General features: G+C 41.0%; 1 protein-coding gene across 2 annotated transcripts in view; it reads left to right on the top strand.

Annotated features, from left to right (window-relative positions):
- The first annotated feature begins 13735 nt into the window (after positions 1-13735).
- ankrd55 (ankyrin repeat domain 55) overlaps positions 13736-23330 on the top strand; it is a 99054-nt gene continuing 89459 nt past the window's right edge. The window contains exons 1-2 of one of the 2 annotated variants that reach the window (XM_051929581.1): positions 13736-14186; positions 22393-22515. In XM_051929581.1, coding sequence (XP_051785541.1) covers positions 14147-14186; positions 22393-22515 — 163 coding nt within the window. In that variant the 5' untranslated portion in view covers positions 13736-14146. The remainder of the gene's footprint in view (positions 14187-22392; positions 22516-23330) is intronic. The other variant, XM_051929580.1, reaches the window with a different exon arrangement.

Here is a 23330-nt window from a genome sequence, read left to right as displayed (position 1 = left end):
TCCTCTATGAAGTGAGCAGTGGCTGAGAAGTTTACATAGTTTAGGTGGTCGAAGGAAGAAGATCAAGGGAGGGTTAGGAAAAAAAGACTCTTTTGGAAGGAGCAGTCTTCAAAATTGAACATTTGTAAGATGACCCTTGGGGGAGATTGGGTGTTAGGGACAGCGGGATGTGGGTTTCATTACAGGGGTTTCTCTTAGAGTGGCTGTCACAAGGTCTAGTCCTGACTTGATTGAGGACCCTGTCCACAATATGTCACTTGTAAATACTGTATGTCGCCAGCAATTGTCTTGTATCTGGTCCCTCTCATAAATGCAAAATTAAACAATGGGTCTCTTGCCAGTCTAAAAATCTTATTTACTGCATTTCTTGTAGGACTATCAAGGCATTTACATAAGTGACATGGGGAGATAACTGACAAAGCATTTCAGGCAGTGTGTCTGAAATGTAAGACCTTACAAAGCCTACTGTAGAACATTTCACATCCGTAAGCACACTGATCTCTCTGTGTTCTTTCACAGGACTGCAAGGACACTTTTCAAACAAAAACAGAAGAAGCTAAACTTATTCTCAGCCTGGGATCAAAAATTTCTCCAGGTCTTAATGACCTTTTTAATTTCTCCCTTCTCTAATGGCAGCTTTTTCACACCTCCTTTCATCATGGCCTTTTCCCCTCCTATACTATATATGTTACTGTATATGTTATCTGCTCTTTCTGTTTCAGTTGCAATCCTGATGAAGGTTATACAGCTCAAGCATTGAGTTGTTAACCTTCTTTCCTTTTCAGACATAACTTTTTACTGGGTTTTTTAATATATATATATATATATATATATATATATATATATATATATATATATATTGTAGCAGTAGAGGCTTTTATCGACCTCTTCAACCCTCAGGTACCATGCCAAACACCAGGTAAAAGACCAATTATTATTTATTAAATAATAATACTGTGCACAAAGCACCCTCCACTCCACACTACTCATACAATAATCAATTCTCTTCTCTATAAACACAATAATCAATCCTCCTCTCCCAGACACTTCGCCACCCTACCTCCCAGCTCAGCTCAATCTCTGGGCTTTCCCAGCATCCTTTTATACCCCCTGACCCGGAAGTGGTTCCTGTCCCATAATCCACAAGTCCTCATTCCTTCCGGGTCAGGATAAAAGTCCTTCTCTTCAACCTGGAAGTACGTCATTTCTCCTGTTCATGTGACCAGGACGTACTTCCAGGTTATAGGGCACATAAGAGTCCGACAGCCTCCCTACAGCGACTCCTGGTGGCCCCCATGGTATCCAGCAGGGCTGTGCATACAAACTACAAAGTCCATGAGGCCCTGCTGGAATTTGGGGAACATCCATGCTGTCGGGAGAGCTCCACCTGGCGGCCTGGGAGTGAGGGCCGGAATATTTAGCCGGCCATCCACCACAGTTCCCCCCCCTTAGCGAAGCCAACTGGGGCAGAGCGTCAAGCCCCGCGAGGGACGTCCTCTTCCAGGAGGACACGTCAGTCGGGCCTTGGCTGTGTTGTCTAGACCCCCCAGAGAACCTAGGAGGAATGGTGTATCGGCTGTTCCTCCGCTTCCCTGTCCTCCGAGGACAACTTCGCCAAACGTGGCCCGGCCAATGACAATTGTAACAGAGCCATCATCCTCCCGATTGTCTTTCTCCACGAGACCGGAAAAACCTCGGGAATTCTGTCAGTTCCGTCTCCGCCAAGGAAGGTTTTACGGCCGCCTCGCTGCTCTCAGCCTGTTTCTCCATCTTGTCAGGAGACCCGCATTTTATTTTGGGGATCTCCTGCTTATTCTGGGGGTTGTGTACAGCTTGAGTCTCTCTATTGGAAAAAGAGAGCCTCTTGGCTGTCTGCACGCCCGTTGACCTACGTTTATTCTGAGGCAGCGTCATCAGCACCGCATCGCTCCGGGTGACAGCACTTTTCAGCTGCACCGGTTCGATCGGCACTTCCCCCGCCCCTTCTGTTACCAAGGACAACCTCCTTATAGCGTGCATCGGGGTCTTAAGGTCCGCATCATTCCGAGAAGCCACCTCGTACGGTTGCCTCAGCTTGATCGGTTCTTCCCCCGACCACTCGGTTACCGTTCCACATTCTATTGTCGGGCACACCGTGCTTTGGCACCCGCTACTTATTAATCGTGGCGCCGGATCACACTGTGTCCCTGTATATTGTATGGTACGGTTTTGGCTTACTTGTACTGCCGAATCAATCAGGACTGGAGCCTCCTGACCCAGTCGCCGTAGGTATTTCGTTAATCCTCTCAGCGCCGCCTCGGCCGTTGCCCCCAGCTCCTCCACTCGCTTCTTTATTTCTTCTAAACCCTGGAAGAAACTAATTACGGGCTCGAGCAATCTCTCGAGATCCCGTAGTCCAACAAAGTCATTTACTTCAGCCGGAGGTAAAGTTGCTTCCCCCTTCTCCTTACCTGCCGGCCGGGAGCCAATGAGCACGTCTGCTCCTGGCACGTGCTTGGTTGGGTCGCGCAAAGGCTCTTGGGACTTGGACTCCGTAGAGGATCGGGGGGCCGCTACCGGCTGACTGCAATCCTCCTTATTTAATTTGTCGGAGGACTGTTCAGTCACCTCCCGCTCCTGTTTACCTTTTTTTAATGTCGGCGCTGCTTCGCTCGCCCCCCCCCTTCCCTTTCAGGGAGCTCGGATTCGTCGGGGAATAACCGAACTCACTGACGGACTGCTGTTGACCTTCCTTCCGACATCCTTCAGGCGAAATCATGAGACCCGTTTCTGCGAATAAGGAGGTCTCTTCCTGGTCAGGTGACTCCGTGTTTTGATGACGGTATACCTACCCTGCACCAGGAAAGTCCACATGACCGTCCTTGTCGAACTTGTCGACTCCTAGAATGGCTCGCCTTCTCAGAGTTGCGGCCATCTTGCCTAGGTGTGAGGCAGGCGTCTGCCTGCCTGTCTGTTATCGGTGGACCTGCCTCTGCAAAATAAGAATATAAAATCCCAGGTGTCTCGGGCGTTTTAATGGCACATACCTCGGGACTTAGATGATTTATCCCCAGTGCATTGAGGTAGTCCTGTGCATCCGAAATCTGACAGCGTCCCTGCTGTCGCCCCGCTCAGGCTTGCTCGGCCTTAAACAGTGCCTGGTCTTCCTCACTGCCCGTTAGGTAGGTCCACACTCGTTCGGCGTCCGTTAGGGTGTGCTCTTTTGGGCGACTCCCATTCTTTTTGCCGGATTTCTTTCCCATCGCGGTCCGAAGTCTAGCAAGGCTCACAGTCACAGCACTCTCCGTAGAGGATAGTGTTTGCACCTCCGTGCATTCAAGCGTGACCTTCTTAGGGTTCTCTGCCCAAACAATATTTGTTTTAAATACAGGTCCTCTGCCAACAGACGGCCAGAGAATCCTGCCGACTACGCCAGTGTTAGCAGTAGAGGCTTTTATCGACCTCTTCAACCCTCAGGTACCACGCCAAACACCAGGTAAAAGACCAATTATTATTTATTAAATAATAATACTGTGCACAAAGCACTCTCCACTCCACACTACTCATACAATAATCAATTCTCTTCTCTATAAACACAATAATCACTCCTCCTATCCCAGACACTTCGCCACCCTACCTTCCAGCTCAGCTCAATCTCTGGGCTTTCCCAGCGTCCTTTTATACCCCTTGACCCAGAAGTGGTTCCTGTCCCATAATCCACAAGTCCCCATTCCTTCCGGGTCAGGGTAAAAGTCCTTCTCTTCAACCTGGAAGCACGTCGTTTCTCCTGTTCATGTGACCAGGACGTACTTCCAGGTTATAGGGCACATAAGAGTCCGACAGTCTCCCTACAGCGACTCCTGGTGGCCCCCATGGTATCCAGCAGGGCTGTGCATACAAACTACAAAGTCTATGAGGCCCTGCTGGAATTCGGGGAACATCCATGCTGTCGGGAGAGCTCCACCTGGCGGCCTGGGGGTGAGGGACGGAAAATTTATATATATATTTATAAATTTATATATTATATATATTTGTATACTGCAGAATTACCACATGCAGCATTTTTGAAAACTCAGATACACTAACACGAATAACAGCTTGTAATGCCATGAAAGAAATTAGAATCTGATAGAAAGGAAGTCCACTTAACACAGTCCCAACAGAATAAAATGCTGAGAATTTTCCTATAGTTCATTGGAAACATTGTGGTCACTGGACAGACACAACTCATAAATATTTTCTTAAAATTTTTTACAGTATAATGAAAAGGACATGTTCTAATGGTCTGCACATTTCAAACCACTGGTCTTCACTTGAGCCTAGAATCATATTAATTTTTTCTTAAACTAAATTCATCTGGCATTCGACTCAACTCTTTATATGTGAAATAGTGACATAAAATTAACCATACTGTGTCTGTCCACTTTAGTTGCAGATAATATGCTAAATAGCCTAATCAAATTTGCAACTAAACCGTAATCTCATTTTTGTAGATAATGTTTATCTCACTGGGATATACTGTACATATCTGCCAAATTTAGTTCACTCTCAACAAGTAGTTTGTTAGACAGAACAAATGACGAAAATAAATGTAATTTGAAACAATCAAATGGTTGTTAACATATATATTTATTTTAGCATAATTTACCACTATAGCTGATACTATGTCATGTTTTTTTCTTTGCTTGTTCTCATTTCCTTCATCCTCATTGGCAAGGTGACACTCCAGGCTTTTGGCAGATTTCTTCTTAAGTAAACAAATTAGTCTGCAATAAAAATCAGCAATGACTTCAGTGCTGGAAAGACACAGTGTGAAGAAAGCCCAGCTAGTGAGAGTTGGCACACGATTAACACATAATATTGGCAGAGAGATATGAAAATATATCAGAGGTCTTCCAAAGGCATAATTTTGTCCCAGACTTTCTGTGTTTACTATGTACACTTTGACATTTTCTCAGGACAATGTTTTATTGCTTTCCCACATTAGTGGGACATGGGGATATTTGCTTTAATTTAGTACCTTCCTTTCTAAATTTTTTTTCAATGCCATGATTATTTTCTTAACAACTTTTAAAGACAATGTGCACCACTTTTGACAAGGGTTACAATCAAAAATGAAAAATAATAAACTAGATATTAAAAAAAAAGTATTTGCTTTGTTTTACGCATCAGGCAGCGTGAGTCATCATGCTCAATAATTGTGGTGTCTTTATGTTACTAATGTAAAAAAATAGCATGATAAGGTACGTGTTCATGTAAAATACTCAAATCACATAGTGTGGTGCGGTGAATTTTAAAGGACAAGGTTGCCTATTCAGCCCTCCTGTGACTGACTGTGTGAGTCTGACTCACTAAGCAGCAGTTTTGACAAAAAATACGTAAGGGTACACCACCAACTTACACCACCAGGAGACAAGGGGAAATGGCATTTTGTGCATTACATTCCAGGAAAGGTTTCAAATAAAATAAAAGAAACTGCGTTGAAACGTTAGTGCATAAGCTGGGTCCAAGTGACTTGGTTCAAATCCTGTCTCTGTCACTCTGTGTTGAGTTTACACATTCTGTCCTTTCTTTACAAGATTTCCTTTTCCTGAGGTTTTGGTTTTTTCCAGTATCCCAAAAACTTTTAAGGTGACTCCAGAATTACATCTGACATTATTCCCCACAACTCTGAAAATCGAATTAAGCAGACCCAATAAATGATGACATCTTCTACTTGCAAAGCAGCTTGAGACTGCATTCACTGCATAAAAATACAATATAAAATGAATGCTAATAAACATATAAAAGTCTTTCACAACAATCCAAATTTAGCTGCTTAAACTTTGAGTGAAAGGGTGGCGTGGGGTGGTACTGCACTTTTGCTGCTCTATAAGCCCCGAGTTCAAATCTTGGATCAGCAAGTGCCAGCCCTTCTATAGATTGCATGTTCTTTTTGTGTTTATCTGATTTCACCTCCCATGGTTCCATGGCTCCCAAGAGATGCAGCTAGATTAGTTAGTGAGTCTAAACTGCCCTTTTGTATGTTTGAGTGGGCATTGTACAATATGTGTGAGTCACTGGCATAGCGCTAAATTCATGGTCCTCTTAGCAGTTGCGGAGGTTGGGCCCCCACCCCAAAAAAGCACTTATTTTGAATACAACTGCCTCTCCACCGAGGTCAAAAACTGAATAAATAGTTTTTCAGAGTCCACTATGTGCCTGGCCAATTTGTTGCTATTCAAGAAAAGTCTTCTGTAATGTTAACATAATAATAATGAAACATTTTGAGAAGTACTTATGTTAAGTTCAAATAACTGTATATCATTATTTCTACCAGAGTCTAGGGTTGGCAGGCCACTCAGCACATCTGGATTAGTGGGTTCTTGGTCAGTATGCCGAATAATCTGGGGGACCAAGATGATGTCAGTGAAGGAAACAGGAGCTACACATATACATGTGACTGATGGTAGAAGAGGGGCAAAGTTTTATTTATATTGGGAGCAACATTTGTAAAAAGGGAGAACTGGACAGGCAAGGTAAGGTAGCTTCAGTATTCCAACAATGCACAAGATCTGATCATCAACAAAAATTAGCCTCAAGAGCAAAATGCAACTGTTTAATTCCCTAGTCATACCCATTGCAATTTATTTAGTGAAATCTGAAGGCAAGAGGCATTGCTCCTAAACTAGATGGGTTCCATCAGAGATGCTTACAAAGGGTGATGGGAGTCACCTGGCGATAAAGAGTTGCCAATGAGTCAATATTGCGAGGAACAGAACAACAATGTCTAAGTGATATGGTAAAAGAAAGGCTACTTAGAATGCTGGATCACACCTTGATAATGCCAGAAGGAAGATACCCCAAGTTACACCAGGAGGAAAAAGAAAAAGTGGACAATCAGCTATGACGTGGAGAAGGACTGTAATAATTGACCTGAAGGACATAGGCTCGCCCTGGGACGAGGCAAAGATCATGGCAATGAACCGAGACCAATGGAGAGCCAATATTGCTGCCCATTGCACCCCTGGGTGCAGAATGAACTTAGCACTGGTAGTACTGGCTTTAGAAAATATAAGATAAGTTAGAGAGGATATGCAAATCTTAGGCAAACAAATTGCATGCTGGTCATATTGATTTAATTAACCAGACACAAGTAATAGGCAAGATTAACATTATATAACACAGAAAAGTAAATGTTCTATGGACAAAAAATAATTATCATTAATAACACTGCATTATAATCTAAAGCACTTATAAAAATAACTAATCATCTAGCTATGATCCTGCTTTTTCATTAGACCAAAATTGAACATCCGCATATCATCTTTCCAAACAATGGAAGGAAACAAACTAAACATGCAAACTATAATTTCACAGGAAGAAAAATGGTAGTCTGCTCACAATCAGAATGGCTCTCCCAGACAATTCATCTGAGCAGCCTTAATAGTGACAAAAGTGTTACAACCAGTGCAACCTGAACGGCTTACCTATTAGCTAATAAAAAACGAGCTTGGTGGACTAAATGGTCGCCTTTCGTTTGTCAAAGTCTTATGTTCTTATCTGGACTTGAAAACATCTCTGCACAATTTCTATATTACATCTACTATAATAATAAACTTTTAAACAGGAAAATGTGTGTTTAATGTCAAAAAGTGATCTGTTACATGATTTTATTTCTGCGGTGCCTAAAGACCAAGTAAAGCAAATTAGAGATTAAAAAAGAATATGTAACAGATGCAGTAATAACAAGTGGACTGAACATAGTCAGTTGTTATATTTTATACTCAAAAAGCATCTATAATGTCAATGAAAAGGCTTTGTGTGGTTATATTACTACAAATGATCATTTCTAAAAGCAATCACCTTAAGCAGTGTTTAATAAACACATCTTTATATATGTTAAATAAATTAATGTTTTCACTCATTCAAATAAACCTTTGTTCACTAATTCATTCATCCAACCTTCATGTTTCGTTCAAGGTTGAAGGTAAGTAGTCATAACAAACAAACAAGCAAGCAAGATTAAAATACAGAGCCAGATACACACTAGATAGATAGATAGATAGATAGATAGATAGATAGATAGATAGATAGATAGATAGATAGATAGATAGATAGATAGATAGATACTTTATTAATCGCAAGGGGAAATTCACAGAAAATTCACATTCACATTCTACTAAGCAGTAGAAAAAATCAACACAATTAAAACAAATAAAAACAAAAAGCACAATACTTACTGAATAAGACCCTGAAACAGACAAAGTCGATTCAGGGAATAAATGACAAACTAAAGGAACTAAAAAAGTGAGCTATGTGTGCAGGTATTAGCTAAAGGGAGCATATAAAACAAGGAAAGAGTGCCATCTTATGGGCAAATATGGAAATGCACACTAGTAGAATTTATAACATTAGCTGAAGAGTTTACTGCCTATTGAGATTTTGCATAGATATTTCCATCAGGCTGAAGAAACTGATTTTAAAAAGATATTAAAATGTATCTTTTAACTGTAACTCCCAAATGCTTGAACTGTTCTGAAAAGGTCAGCTGACAATGTTCTAACTATAACTGGGGTCCTCAATCACAGTCCTGAAGGACTGCAGCGGCTACAGGTTTTCATTCCAGCCAGTTTTATAATCAGAACTCAGTCCTGCTGGTAATGAATCTTGGGCAGAGTGGTGGCTCTGAGGCTAGGGATCTGTGCAGGCAATTGGAAGGTTGCCGTTTTGTATACCATAAATGCCAAAAAGTGACTCTACTCCGTTGGGCCCTTGAGCAAGGCCCTTAACCTGCAATTGCTTGTCCTAGTTATGATGTTAATCAGCATCCAGCCCTGCAAGCAGGTCTTCCAACTTACAGGGAAAACTTGTAATTGACACTCCAACCACCATAAAAAACATCACTCTGTTCTAGTATGGTGCTGAGATGTCACCTGCTGCCCCAATCCAGGTGGCTTGTTTTGTGGTGGATGCGGCAATGCACTTTCAGCGCAAGCTCCTAACCTCTCTCTCTCTTGTTAGTATTTTCAATCATCAAAGACAAATTTTAATTGCACTGTAGAGTTTCCTTCTCTAAGAACATTATCTGTGTATTTTAAAATAAAGTAAAAATACCAATCTGCTGCATTGCAGTGGCAGAAAATGGTATTACAAGAGTAGAAAGCTATTAAAGCTGAGCCCTCTGTTACATGAAAATGGAAAGTTCAGGCCAATATTTTGCACTTCTTGACCTCAAATCACCACCTATCAGATAAGATGCACTCCAGTCTTGCTGCCTACCCTATCCTTACTCTGTCTGCTAACAGAGATTCATCTCCTTTAAATTTCAAATTTGCCTGCACACTTAGCATTGTGAGGCAATGTGGCATGCTTTCTTCTGGTTCATATCTTTATTTGACTTATTTTGGTATCCTACATATCGCCATTTTAGGACAATTAGCTCATGTACATGGCATACACCCACCTAGAAGCCCCTGTGTGTGTCTGATGCCAGTGTAACTGTCCCTCACCTCAATGTTATTTTGAGGAATCTTGGTGAATAGGATTGGAAAGCTTTTTTGGGCTGAACCTGTCAAGACTGCTCTGATGCTCTGGTGCACTCCCAATGTTTCTGCCTTTCTATAATCTGGAGGTCTTAATAGGGTTTTCTTGACTTCTTGAGTGAGCATCTTTCCAAACAGGCAGGTTTTCTTTACTTTTTTCAGAACACATTTCTGACTTTTTCATTCTTTTTAGAGATAGTTTCTTCCATTTCATGTAGTTCTTCTATAGGGTAGGCACATCATTGCAGAGGAAGGAAATGTTATCATATATCTCCTGAACATGGGTTCTAGTACAAAGATTTTAATTTGCAAAAGTTTTTTAGTAGCAATCCATAATTTTGGACACCACAACACACGTGGCACTGGCTTTTAAAACTTAATGCTGTTGACATAATGCCATGTTACTTTGGGAAACCTAGTAACGAAACTTCAAAATGGTGGCACCCACTAGAAAATAAAAGAAAAAATATCATGTTAAAAACATTCATAATTTCTCTAGTGAAAAGATAACAGTCAAATAAGGTTACAGCTGTTTCAGTCCAAGACAAAACATTATTACAAAAGTAAAATATTTAAAAATTTCCTGACTTGCAACACAAATCTGTTGTGTGTTCTGAAATGCTCTTGTAAATTTCTGTTACCTTTAACTTGCACTACCTGCCTGTCATACATTCCCAGACATAACATCAGGGAGGTCCTATTCTAATATTATTCTGGTCACTGACTTTTGTAGTCTGCATGTTTTCCAAGTTTCTGCATTGGTTCCTTGACATGCTCCAAGTTTCTTGTAAATACTTCAGTTAATTAACAATTTCCAATTGGCTGTGCATTAGTCAAGGTTGTATGGGTAATGGTTATATCCATCCAGATCCAGATCCATCTTGTTGCACACTGTTTCCACCTTTTAAAAGATAGAAAAGTTTCAGAAAATTGATGGATTAGTGTGTATATTTTATTATGCATGATTTTCTAAACATATTACACAATGTCATGCTCTATGTATACTCTAAAACATCAAATGAAGCAGGACTTTTTCAAAAGAATACATTAGCATTTTGCAAAGCTTTATCAGTATTGAGCATTTTATACTCTGAAATTCTCTTAAATGATGAGCTCTTATTATGCATCATTGTATTATTTTTATGAAGTGAATATTTCTGCATTTTTGAGGGAGCATTCTAACATATTAATAAGTGCTACTACATAACAGATTCCTTAGTTTGAAGCGTGAATCCTGTATGAAGTTCAAATATTCTAACTGTATGTGAAAAAAATGATGCAGACACTTATTGAATATGTGGACTCCCAACAGATAGTGACCAGAAAAGGATTTAAGCGATTATGGAAGACCTCAAGGTCTCTTTAGTTTTCCTTTAGCACTTACAGGTTTCCAGTACTTTTCCTCCTACATACCTAGACATGCATGTTAGGTTTACTAAGTGAATGTGGGTGGATATGTATTTGAGTGTGTCCTGCAATTGATAGGTGACCTTCCCAGAAGCACAAGGTCAGTGAGACAGACCATACCTTTCCTAATCCTAAATTGGACATAAGTGGTTTGAAAATTAGATGAAGGCATGGCCAGATCTGTCATCAGGGTAACTTGCTACCACACCTTAGAGCCCTCCTCTCAAAAAGCCATAATAACACGAAACGTCCATGTTGTCACTGAAAAGCACTCACAGCAACATCATATAACCATACCTCTCCCACTTTGATTCTCATAATTTTAAACCTATCCATCAAAATGTTACTGAAACAGTTTAATAGAAAACCGCACGTGTAGATGGGGCATGATCAGAACAGGTATCTAATAGGCCACTTTTATGAGATTATATATTTGATGTGTTGCCATGCTGCAAAAGAGAAAAATACAAAATGGATGGTTGTTCTAAATGAGGACTAATTAATATAGAGAAAAAAAAAATAAAAGGGGGAGTAAAAGAGGCGGTGTATCCATAAATTGTACCTGACATTGCCAAATGAAAAAGAAAGAAAGAAAGAAAGAAAGAAAGAAAGAAAGAAAGATCAGTCAATGCACTTCAATTCAGGTCATCCACCTAAAACTGAGTGTGTTTGGGCCCTCCCAGTACTTGGATGGGAGATCAACCAGAAAAACCTTGGGTTACTGCTGGAAGAGGTTTTGCTGAGGCTAGCAGAGGGTGCTTACCCTGTGGTTTGATTAAGGATCCCAATGCCTCAGTGCAGTGACGAGGACACTGTGCTGTAAAAATGGTGTGGCCCTTCAGATGAGATATAAAACTGAGGTGGTCATAAAAGATCTCTGGCCATCCTTTGTAAAGAGTAGGGTGTATCCTGATGTCCTAGCTAAACTGCCCATGTGTGGTGAGTGTACAAACACAAAATGGCTGCCAACAAATCATCCGGGTGGATACTGTACATTGGTGGTGGTTGAAGTGGCTCCCCACTCACTATGTAAACCAATCTGAGTAGGGAGAAAAGTGCTATAGAAATGTAAAGAATTATCATTACTATTATTATTAATCAATCATTAAATGAACCAAAATGATGATTTAAACAAGCTGTACATAACCTAGTTGATACTATTCAGCCTGATCTTACAGATACTCAGAAAATGGCCAACACCTCATCTTCTAGCAGCTTTAGCAAGAATGTGTACTGACAGCACTGACATAGATGTGAGCAACTATGTGGAAGATGGCAAGACCACTGCAGCAGATAAGATGCACCAAACAACACAAACCCAAATGAAGGATTCCCTGTATGGACTTTAATTTTGCAAAAATGTGAACCAAAGTTACATGTTATCTTTTTTTTTTTACAAAGTGCTCAAAGGCTTTTTAAAAATGTTTATTTCAATATTTGTTATCTTTGTGATTTCCTGCTGATGTGATGTTGCACTCATCAATTATTTATTGTGATCTTCTAGTTCACTTCTGCTTTATTCTGTTCTACTTTAATGCCCCTACCTAATTTATCATTGACATATGTAATTTTCATAATGTGTGAGTATGTGTGTGTGTGTGTATGGCAGGGGTAGTGAGATGGGGAGCCTTTGAGTTTCTACACCATGGGGTCTGCAAGGGTGTTAATCCGATCTTGAATGGATGGATAATGGATTAATAGTTTTGCACACACTGAGCCAATATTGCTTCACAAACCATACTTGACGGCTTAGTTTTAAATGTAACATTACATTCTCACTGCGGTGGGCTGACGCCCTGCCCAGGGTTTGTTTCCTGCCTTGCGCCCTGTGTTGACTGGGATTGGCTCTAGCAGACCCCCTTGACCCTGTAGTCAGGATTTAGCAGGTTAAAAAATGGATGGATGGATGGATGGATTATATTCTCAAAGCTGATTAATACAAGTCAAGGTCATGGGGGGGGCCACAGCCCATTTGAATCAAGCACAAAGTACTGTAGGAACCCATCCTGGATGGGGTGTCAGTTCATCAGGACTCACTCACACACACATACAGGGCAAATTTAGAGTCATCAGTTCACCTAATATTCAAATCTAGGGTGCCTAGAGCAAAGCAAAGCAATTTTTTAAGGACATTTAAAAACAACCAAAAACTACAATAAACCAAAAAAAAAACATGCAGACAAAGATAAAACTTAAGTCTTCACACATATAATAATCAGAAATGGGAATTGGACCAAGAATGCTGGATTTGTGAGTCAGCAGGGTTAACCACTGTGCCACCCTGCATCCCTATTTTGAGTTTAATGGGAGCACTGTTATGATCACCTTCACAATAAACCCAGAAACCTATCAATAAAATCTTATTTGAAGCACTAATGAAAACCAAGGTGGGTGCTGCTTTGATAAACTGTACCTCTTCTTATTGTTCAAACAGCTGAAATGAGTGATCTGGTGCAGTGTTTAATCTTCACTGTCAACAAATCACAAATGGACTAAAACGCTCTGATAAGGACCACCTGGCATGTGTGGAGAGACCACCGACCATCTGAACGTGCCCTCCTGCTGCCTTATTCATTGAAGTCAATAAATGTTAATTGTCCCTGAGTATTGTATTTTTGAAATCTGGAATGCTAAGAAATGCATTATAAATACCCAAAAGGTAATGTTGATAAAGCCTTAAAACAGAACCTGAATGGGTAGCCAGCAAGTGCTTAAGGTGCATGTTAATGGCTGTCTCTGCCTGTTTGATATATACGCCGACAGCCTAACTGCACTGTACATCTGCACATGCTCAGTATGGCACACAGAAAAAAAAAATCCCCATTCATAGACTGATGCTGCTGTTTTTCACATGAGCACAACAGCTCAGACTGCTTGCTTGGATCTGCATCTCTTTCAACTGTTGCTCCCTAGAGAGTGCCCTCCTTCATTCACTCATTTCTATTTGAGCTCTCGAGCTTTAAAGAGGAGATCCAACCCAGTGCTGTGAATTTTCACTTGAAATGATGTCTACATCGCTTCTGTTAAGTAGCAAATATTGCCACTGATGGCTGGATGTTTTGTATCATTTCTTCATGACAACCACATAGTGTTTTTCAGATCTCAAAGAGAAAGAGAAACGCTGGGCATTGGTGGAAACAGCACATTTAAAGAGTGGTCTGCTTTATTCCGTTTGGTCACAGCTCTGGACAACTGGATTCCTATTAGCAGCAGTGCATAATGTAAAAAGAAGAATCATGGAATTCAGCTCTTCTTCTGTATTTGACCAACAGAAAGGTAAGCTGTTAAATCAGGGCTATGATAACAGGCAACCGTAAAGCGTAAAATATAATAAAAAAAAAAAGGTAGCTATTAACGTTTCCATGGTAATGGCTGACAATACTCATTATTTCCTCTAAAGAATTTATTGTCTTCTGTTTCATTTATGCTGCACTCAATGCCTTTTTGATTTATTGTCTTTATGGGTGTTTCAATAATCTTGGCACAAAGTCAATTCCATTCTATTTAGAAACCGGTCGGCTTCATATCGCTTTATAAATATAAAATATTTTAGCAACATGCACCACATAGAAAGATTGTGCTGATTAAGAGTGTGATTAAATTCATGTCAGAAACAAAGTGCTATATATTCTAATACTGATAAAAGGATCATGGTATAGTGTGCACAGGCTTGAAAAAAAATCTTCTTGACACAAATTTCCGTATTGAAACCTTTCTTACGATTGATGATGATAGGTCATTTATCAGCTGGCATCACCAGCGCTCAGGATGTAAATAATGCATATTCCCACTAGAATCTGTGCCTGTTTTGATCACATCCTAACAAGGATCTTTGATACTGAGCTTTATCGCAGAAAGGATAGGCAAGGAATAAAATATTAAGAAGTCAAATGACTAATAAATACTTTCATTAATAAAAACTCTTTCAGTAATGTAGTAACTCACTATGTAAAGCACTCTACAGTAATGGGCACAAGGGAAGGGCTTCAGGAGTAAGAGCTAACCCTGGCAGCATCGGGCACAAGGCAGGATGTCGTGCTGGGAAGGACATCAGTCTATGACAGCCAACTAATGAAATGCCAAACGGGGCCATTCAGAGTCGCTAATTAACCTAACCTGCTTGTCTTTTGGGATGTAATTCGAAGAATGGAGTGCCCAGAGGAGAAATCATGCAGACACAGGGAGGACATGCAAACTTCACATAGATCAAGACCTGGCAAGGGATTCAAACTCTGGTTTCTTAATCCATGAAGTGACACGTGTGCCACCCTGCACTAGGAAAGGCACAAAAATAAAAAACAAAACTATATAACTTTGGATTCATATCTTGGGCTTAGGCACTGCCTGGGTAAGATCTGTATGTTCCTCTTGGTGTCTGCATATATTTGTGTCCCAAGTACTCTGTTTTTTCCCCCTCAAGCATATTAAAGGCATGTGCCTTAAGTTAACTAGAGACTCTAAACTGGCCGAGTGTGTGGATGTGTGTGTGGGTGCATGATTATGCCCTGTGATGGACTGACACGCTTTCTAGCATTGCTTCCCATCTTATAACCAATGCTATTGAAGTTGGCACTGACTCTCTGCAGCCTTCAACTGGAACAGACTGATGATTGATTTGTAATATTTTGTAATGTAAAAGTCATGCTGCCATAATGAAGTGTTTAAAAGCTGTGCAATTTATAATTCAATGACCCTAAAAATGCTCAGTTGGAAGACTGCTCATGATGAGAGAGGTCATAAAGCTGTGCAGACTGTGCAAAGAATGTTGCATTTAATTAAAAATACATTTTAAAAAGAAAGAAAGAAAGAAAGAACATAATGCAGTATGATACCTTCACATATTTAACAGATGCGTGTGGCAACTTGGTGTTGAGTCCGTTGTGTGCCCTCTAGTGTCTCATTCAGGGTTGGGTTTTGACTTACAGCTAATGCTGCCAGGATAGGTTTCAATATTCCAGACCCTCTAACACTAAATTCAGCCATTGCAACCCATTCTTCATTTATTAGAGGGTTGTGTTTTTCCTACTGCTTGGGATACAAAAGTTGTGCTTGTGGGCAGCCTGCTTGTCACCTTGCTTTTCCTTAGATGAATGGGGAAAATGAATTGCTGGACAAACTGCAGCCTTCTTTCAAACTAGCGTCTTTAAAGTTATTGTTTTTAATTATTTGTAATTGACAAATTGCCAGAGTCAAGCACAGGGATGATAGAAGTCTGTTGTAAGTGAACATTTGATATCATTTATTAGAAAAATTGCTATTACTCATGTGGCCACTAGGGGGCACCATGACCTGCACACTTCAGACACAACCATGCAGGCAACAGTCACTTGTTCAAATCCGCATGTTTAAAATGCAAAATACCTTCTCACAGGATCTTTTGCACATCGCAATCACAGTTCCAATCCTTATTTTATTCTCCTCCTCCATTCCTTTCAAGCGAGGGTAATCTACCTCCTTCTGACTCCAACTCCAAGATCAAGGTGACATGGTCTCTTTAATAGTGGACAAGGGAGTACTTCTGGGTCATGTGGAAGCTCCACCAAAATGTGGTCTTCTTCTAGTGGCACCATTTGGTGTTACCCAAGGACCCAAACAGGGTTTTCAGGCAGCCCTGCAGGCGTCCAAACTGGATCCATGTCAAAGAAACACTGCCACCTCTGATTCTGAGGAATGAACTGTTCCTAGTGGGCAGCTTCCCCTAGTCCACCCATTATTTTTTCACCTCAACTGGTAAAGGGAATAGGACCCATCCGATATTGAAAGCACATCCATCTGCACTGTCCTTTCATAGTGGTCTCCCAACACACCCTCCATTCCAGTCAGGATACCAGTCCATCCATTATACAGAACTAATATTTTAATCTTTTAGTCCATGCACAAGATTGTTTATTATTCTAGTATTATTGGCTGATTTACGGTATCTAACTTAAACTTTGGAAAATATTTAGGTTGTTTGATTCCTTCCATACTGAGGAATTTAGCATAATATAACATTCTCAAACCCAATTAACCCAATACAGGGTCAAGCTGAGCTGCAGCCTATCTTGGCAGGACTACACGTGAAGCAGGACTCAACCCTGCCTACAGCAGCAGCCATTCACGCACACCCACACGTTTAATCACACTGGGCCAATTTAGAATTGCTAATCAACCTAACAAACACCTTTGGGATGAGGGGGAAAAAAACTAATGAGAACCTATGAGTGATAACATGAAATCTTCTCTGATTGTTTGGTATTTGATACACTGTATTAATCATTCAGTTCCTCATTCAGCCACCGTCTCATGTCTTACCCAATTGCTTAGGTTACTTCACGATTCTGAACTGAACTCAAATGTGTTGAGTGTGCCGGTGTGTGAGAATGATCTCTGTGAAGGAAGAGAATGAAAGAATTGGTATCCAGAGTTTGTCCCTGTATTGTATGTGATGTTGCATCCCTGTAATGAATGCAGTGAGTTCAGAAAATGGATATATTATTGTGTCAATCCAGCTAAGTCAAATAAAAAGGAGCACCTACATAATTGTATTTACACGGGGCAATAACCACAAACTAATAAGGTATAACTGTTACACAGTAGCTAAGAATATTGCATTGTGTAAACCCACAGTGAAATAAATCTGAAATATTATTCATGTATGCATACTTTAATATTATTAACCTTATTAAAAAATGTAACACTTTCACTGTGGTAGATCTTCTAGGCAGAGATTTATTTTCCAAGCTTGGAGACATAAAACTGGCTTTTAAGCATTTTTTTCTGAACCTGTTATGTATAAAGTCAAGGCTAGAAGGAAAAAAATCAATGTGAGATAATTTTTTGGGACCAGCATTGAAAGATGAATCCACTATTGGTGAAGCAAAAAGGGAATGCTATCCCATGTAGAGTAAATATTACAATATCTGACATAAAGTGCCAACCATGTATCTGTTTATAATATAGCATTTTCCAACTGTCTTAATCCATTTTATGGTGACATTTCAGGACCTGTTCTGGTAGCATTGGGCAGGAACTGACCGTGGATGGGACTCCAGTCCATTCACATTCACACCGTAGAAATTCAGAATTGTCAACCTTAATACGCTTCATTTTTGGAGGAAAACTGGAGTACCTGGAAAAATTATAACAGACATGAAGAGAACTTGCAATTCTGAGAATAGGGATCTGCACTGGCAATCGGAAGGTTGCCGGTTTGAATCCCATAAATGCCAAAAGGGACTCTGCTCTGTTGGGCCCTTGAGCAAGGCCCTTAACCTGCAATTGTTCTGTCCTGCGTATGACATTAATCTGCATCCATCCCTGCATGTAGGCCCTCCAACCTGCAAGGAAAAACTTGGAGTTTTGGTGGCAGAATTGGCACAACAGCCTACATAAAAAACCCCACACTGTTCCACTCCATCTGAACTACTGTGGTGCTGAGGTATCACCCATTGCATGGCTGCACTCAGGTCCTAATCTGGATCCTGAGTTGGTTTGTCGTGTGGTGGGTGCGGCAATTCGCTGTATCAGCGTGTGCTCCTAACCTTAATCCATTTTACGGTGACATTTCAGGACTTGTTCTGGTGGCATTGGGCAGGAACTGACCGTGGAGATGACAGCAGTCCATTCACATTCACACCATAGAAATTCACAATTGTCAACATTAACACACTTCATTTATGGAGGATAAATGGAGTAGCTGGAAAAATTATAACAGACATAAAGAGAACTAGCAGACTCCACAGAGAAAGCTGGAGCTGTGAAGCAGCTGCACTACCTACTGGGTATCCATGCTAACAAAACTCATAAGTAAAAAAAAAATCCCTTTAAAATGATGCTAGGTATGTCAAAGCAGATTTGTGGGTATGAAGGCTTCAGGAAGTGCAATAAAGGCAATGTCTGTAAAATTCTCACCTATCAGTTGGTATAAGATTTTTCTTTTGTACGGGCGCATTGGGTAGCGCTGCTGCCTCGCAGTTGGGAGATCTGGGGACCTGGGTTCGCTTCCCGGGTCCTCCCTGTGTGGAGTTTGCATGTTCTCCCCGTGTCTGCGTGGGTTTCCTCCGGGCACTCCGGTTTCCTCCCACAGTCCAAAGACATGCAGGTTAGGTGGATTGGCGATTCTAAATTGGCCCTAGTGTGTGCTTGGTGTGTGGGTGTGTTTGTGTGTGTCCTGCGGTGGGTTGGCACCCTGCCTGAGATTGGTTCCTGCCTTGTGCCCTGTGTTGGCTGGGATTGGCTCCAGCAGACCCCCGTGACCCTGTGTTCGGATTCAGCGGGTTGGAAAATGGATGGATGGATTATCTGGATATCAAACTCTTGTCAGGACAACCTCAGTGTAGGTGTCCATTAATCCCATTTGTAAGTAGCAGGCCAAATTCCCACTTTAGCTGACTTCTTATTTAGGGTCCAAGTAGACTTGAAGTGTCCCTGCAGTGTTTGTTTATCTTTCTCATTTCGCATAAAAACCTAATTCAAAATAACTTTATTCACATAACAGTTCTGTGCCTATGCTTGCTAGGTGAGCTTTTTGTGGGTATGGTGAAGGCGATGTGCTCCTTTGTTATTTTTATTTGACTTACAAGATACTCTTATGACCTCATAACTGGAAGTAAACTGGGCAACATATCATTACTTTAGTTAGTTTCAAGTAATTTGAGTTAGATGGTGCCAGAGCGTGTGTGCTTACCCTGCAATAGACTGGCGTCCTGTCTAGAGATTGTTCATGCTTTGCACCCGATGCTTGCTGCGATAGGCTCCAGCTTCACCTGGAAAAGCTAAGAAAATGAATGGATGGATGAAAGCTCATAGCCTAGAAAAACATCATGACACAATTCAAAACAGAGGAACAGGGATGGTACTTTAAAATAGGGGTGTGGCAGGGGATGGTCAGTGCCCACCCAAAAGGGATGCCTGCTCCCCCAGTGATAAATCAGTAAAGTTTTAGCTTTGTTGCTATTTAGTTGCCATCCCTACATATCCAAATACCCTCTCTAGGATGACAGTCATACTTTATAAGGGGCAACCATTTTGTGGGCCCTGCAGTGCCTTCTACCTATTTTGACATGCACTGAATACTGTTAGGATATTCTTCTGATCCTGAATTGGATTAAGCACATTTGAGAAGGTCTTGTAAGTAAATATTTTGTGCTGGGCAGTTGCTGAGCCACGTCACTTGAATGGAATTAAACCTGCCAGAGCAGACCAGAGGTGTTCGTTCTTTTGAGTTTCTGAATGATGTATAAATGTTATTATCCTTACATTGCCCACTTCACTGAAAACATAAGACGTACTGAACTTTTATCCTGCTGTCTGAACCAAAGTATTAGAGAGGTGACTCATTGTTGCCAGTGGGTGACTGATGACTAAGCAAAGAACTGATAGCATTATATTATTCATTCATCCATTCATTTCCTGACCCCCACTATTGCAAGGGGGAGCGTATTCTGGTAGCACTGGGCACAGGGCAAAAATCAATTTGCCTGCATGGGGCACATTAATGCATACATCCACACTATTCCCTCAACCATCTGTGCATTTTTTTTTTCATTACAGACTCATGGCGGCAAGATTAAACTCTGGCAGAATGTCAGTTCATCACATACACTTCAATGCTTTATCAGGCTCAGGGTGTTTAATGTTACCAGTTAATCTAACTTACACAGCCATGGATTGTGAGACAAACTGAGAGTAAACCCACACTGACACAAGAAGAAAGAGAAAACACCACATAGATAGCATTTGGACTGAGTATTGCACCAGCAGCCCAGGAGATGTAAGGCAACAACATTTTTTTTTTGATTTGATATACTTTATTAATCCCCCAGAGGAAATTGTCTTTTCGCATGACCTTTAGAAGTCAGAGTGCAGGGTCAGCCATTGTACAGTGCCCCTGGACCAAATTTCAGGTTAAGGGCCTCACCCATGGGCCCAGCAGAGTAGAATCCCTTCTGGCAGTAATGGGATATGAACTGGCATCCTTCCAGATACCAGCACAGATCCTTAGCATCAGAGCCACCACTCCACAGCCACACCACTGCACCCCACCGTAAAGCAAAACTTCATTGACAGTTTAGTAGAACCTAAGTGATGTTAGCTCATCATTTTAATTAAATACAATATTGACAAATATGCAATGGGATTTATAAGGTATGGAAAAAAAGACGTTCCAAGGCAAGGTAGTTATACTCATTAATCATGACATTGCAGATTGAAGCCATAAACAACATTAATTTCTATAGCACATTTTCATACATAGGAAGTAGATCAAAGTGCTTTACAAAATGTCAAAGAAATAGAAGAAAAGAAAAACAAATTAGGAAAGAAAAAATATGAGTATGTAACAGAAAATAAACCAATACAGGCTTACATAAAATAAATATATATATTATATTATGATTCTCTAAAGAGGGCGGCACGGTGGTGCAGTGAGTAGCGCTGCTGCCTGGCAGTTAGGAGACCTGGGTTCGTTTCCCTGCGTGGAGTCTGCATGTTCTCCCCGTGTCTGTGTGGGTTTCTTCCCACAGTCCAAAGACATGCAGGTTAGGTGCATTGGCGATTCTAAATTGTCCCTAGTGTGTGCATGGTGTGTGCGTGTGTGTGCGCCCTGCGGTGGGCTGGCGCCCTGCCCGGGGTTTGTTTCCTGCCTTACGCCCTGTGTTGGCTGGGATTGGCTTCAGCAGACCCCCATGACCCTGTAGTTAGGATATAGCGGGTTGGATGATGGATGGATGGATTCTCTAAAGATGAGTATGATGATATAGTTCAGATGGTTGGGAAGATGGAAAAAAGATGTGTATGTTGATTAGCACATGCAAATAAGAATATCAATGCATTCTGTACATATGACAATAATCCATCCATCCATTTTCCAACCCACTGAATCCAAACACAGGGTCACGGGGGTCTGCTGGAGCCAATCCCAGCCAACACAGGGCACAAGGCATGAACCAATCCCGGGCAGGGTGCCAACCCACCGCAGTGACAATAATATTAATAATAATAATAATCCTATTGGAGTGCAGTAGTTGTCACTGCTGACTAACAAATTCTAGGTTCAAATCCCATGCCTGGTCATTGTGCATATGCAGTTTACGAAGTCTCTATGGCTTTTGTTAACTCTTCATTGGGTTGCCCTCTCCAAAGACCACTCTCAAAGGTTAATTGGAAATTCCCAGTTGGCCCAGTGTGGAGTGTGCCTGTGATGCACTAGATCACTGTCCAGGACTGGTTCCTGTCTAGCTCACAGTATTGCTGGGATATGTTCTGCACTCCACTGAGAATTCAACTGAGTTTTAGAATATTATGTGATGTGCTACATAACAGTATAATATTGAAAGTATTGCAACACCAAAGAAATCTTGACTGATGATTTGTCATAACCTTAATAGTATAAGTTTGGGTGAGAAAAAGTTTTGCCTTTCCTAATCATACATATTTATCAAGTACAACAAATTGACACTTTTCTCTCATGCTTTCTAACCTATATTTCAATTTCTAAAAGGAGACACCGCGGAGGACATTGATCTGAGTGTTGTGTACCAGGCAGCAGCTAATGGGGATGTTAACACCTTGACAGCAGTCATTCGTGAGGACCCTTCGATCTTAGAGTGCTGTGACAGTGAGGGTAAGCAGCATATATTCATTTTCTTAATGTTTCCTTTATCTCTCAGTTCCATTTGTTCTCAATCTCTACTTGATTAGTCATTTTTTTGTTAATCATTTTTTGTTATTAAGCTCTTTAGCCACTCGCTTAACAAGTTGAGTACCTATGAGAATTTTCTGTTCATTGTGGCAACTAAGAGTTAGTTTGCTCAATAACAAATTACACTTAATTAGTATATTTCAATAACACAATGACTTTACAATGACATCAGAAGAAAATTTACCTATTGTCATGGCGGCAGTTAAAGTTAAAGGGAAGTTTAACTTCCCTCCCTGGCTTGTCTGTCTCGCTCTCTAAGGCGTGGACTAGGCACCCCTGGTGTATGCTGAGTTGCCTGTCCTCTAGCATTCTGGGGCAACATTACATACTTCAATCCAGGATTCTTCTCCTTGATCTTGCACTGGTGCCCTTGCCTACTGCTCTTCAAAGGCCCACAGCACAAATACAGGTTTGAAGTGCTCTCAGATATTTTTAGTTGTACCTCTTGGGCAGATCCTATTGGGTGGTAGGTGTCAAAGCTGCTTCAAGTAAGGAAAGGAGTGATCAAAAAATAGATGTGTTGGGCCCACTCTTCTTCTCCTTATACACCTCCTTACTTGATCACATTATCCAACCCCACAACTTCTCATATCACTGCTATGACAATATTTGGCTGTATCTTCTTGAGGACAACACAGTCTTGGGAATCACGGCTAGAATCTCAGCATGTTTCAGTGACATTTCAGCTTAGATGATGGAACACCATCTTCAACTCAGCCTATTGAAGACTAAGCTCC

The sequence above is a fragment of the Erpetoichthys calabaricus genome, chromosome 7 (assembly GCF_900747795.2).
Source record: "Erpetoichthys calabaricus chromosome 7, fErpCal1.3, whole genome shotgun sequence".
NCBI lineage: Eukaryota > Metazoa > Chordata > Cladistia > Polypteriformes > Polypteridae > Erpetoichthys > Erpetoichthys calabaricus.
Note: the sequence above shows the minus strand (reverse complement) of the source record. Positions and strands in the feature narration are given on the sequence as shown.